This window comes from Chaetura pelagica, unplaced genomic scaffold, assembly GCF_000747805.2.
Source record: "Chaetura pelagica isolate M959 unplaced genomic scaffold, ChaPel_1.0 scaffold49, whole genome shotgun sequence".
NCBI lineage: Eukaryota > Metazoa > Chordata > Aves > Apodiformes > Apodidae > Chaetura > Chaetura pelagica.
In genome coordinates, this window is record NW_009970715.1 from 1,585,461 (window position 1) to 1,586,058 (window position 598).

At 64.0% G+C, this 598-nt stretch overlaps 1 protein-coding gene across 1 annotated transcript in view; it reads right to left on the reverse strand.

Annotated features, from left to right (window-relative positions):
- UBE2G1 (ubiquitin-conjugating enzyme E2G 1) overlaps window positions 1-160 on the reverse strand; it is a 25,923-nt gene extending 25,763 nt beyond the window's left edge. The window contains exon 1 of the mRNA XM_010006063.1: window positions 73-160. Within this exon, the coding sequence (XP_010004365.1) occupies window positions 73-160 (88 nt within the window). The remainder of the gene's footprint in view (window positions 1-72) is intronic.
- Window positions 161-598: the final 438 nt, after the last annotated feature.

Consider the following 598-nt stretch of genomic DNA (forward strand, 5'->3'; position numbering starts at 1 on the left):
CAGGGTCCCTGGCAGGGCCGCCGGGCCGTGGCTCCGCGCCCTCCTCCTCCTCCTCCTGCTCACCCTCCTCACCCTCTCGCCGCCGCCTCCCGCTCCCCCCGCCCGCCAGGAATTTCACTGCGCCCAGCGCCGCGCAGCCGCGCTCGGGAGCCGCCGCCATCTTGTGAGGGGCCGCGCGCGGGGAGGCGGGGCCGCCATCTTGAGAAGGTCCGATCTCTCCCTCCCCCTCTTTCTGTTCTAAACCTCTAACCCGCAGGGACAGGGGGAGAGGCTGCTGGGTGAGGTTTTCCTCAGGAAAATGCTCAGCGGAGCTTGCTGTCTCTTCTTGTGCTGCTTGGCACCTCACTGAGGGCAGAGGGGCTTCTCCTGAGGGCCCTGGGGCTGCTCCTGTGGGAGCCACTTCTGCCACCAGTTATCACAAAGCTGTTCTTAGATACAGAGCAGTTAGTAACAAAAGCTATCTGGGCATTTTTACCAGCACAGGTTGGGGGCTGAGCTGCTCGAGAGCAGGGTAGGAGAAAGGGACCTGGGGGTCCTGGTGGGCAGCAGGATGAGCATGAGCCAGCAATGTGCCCTTGTGGCCAAGAAGGCCAATGGC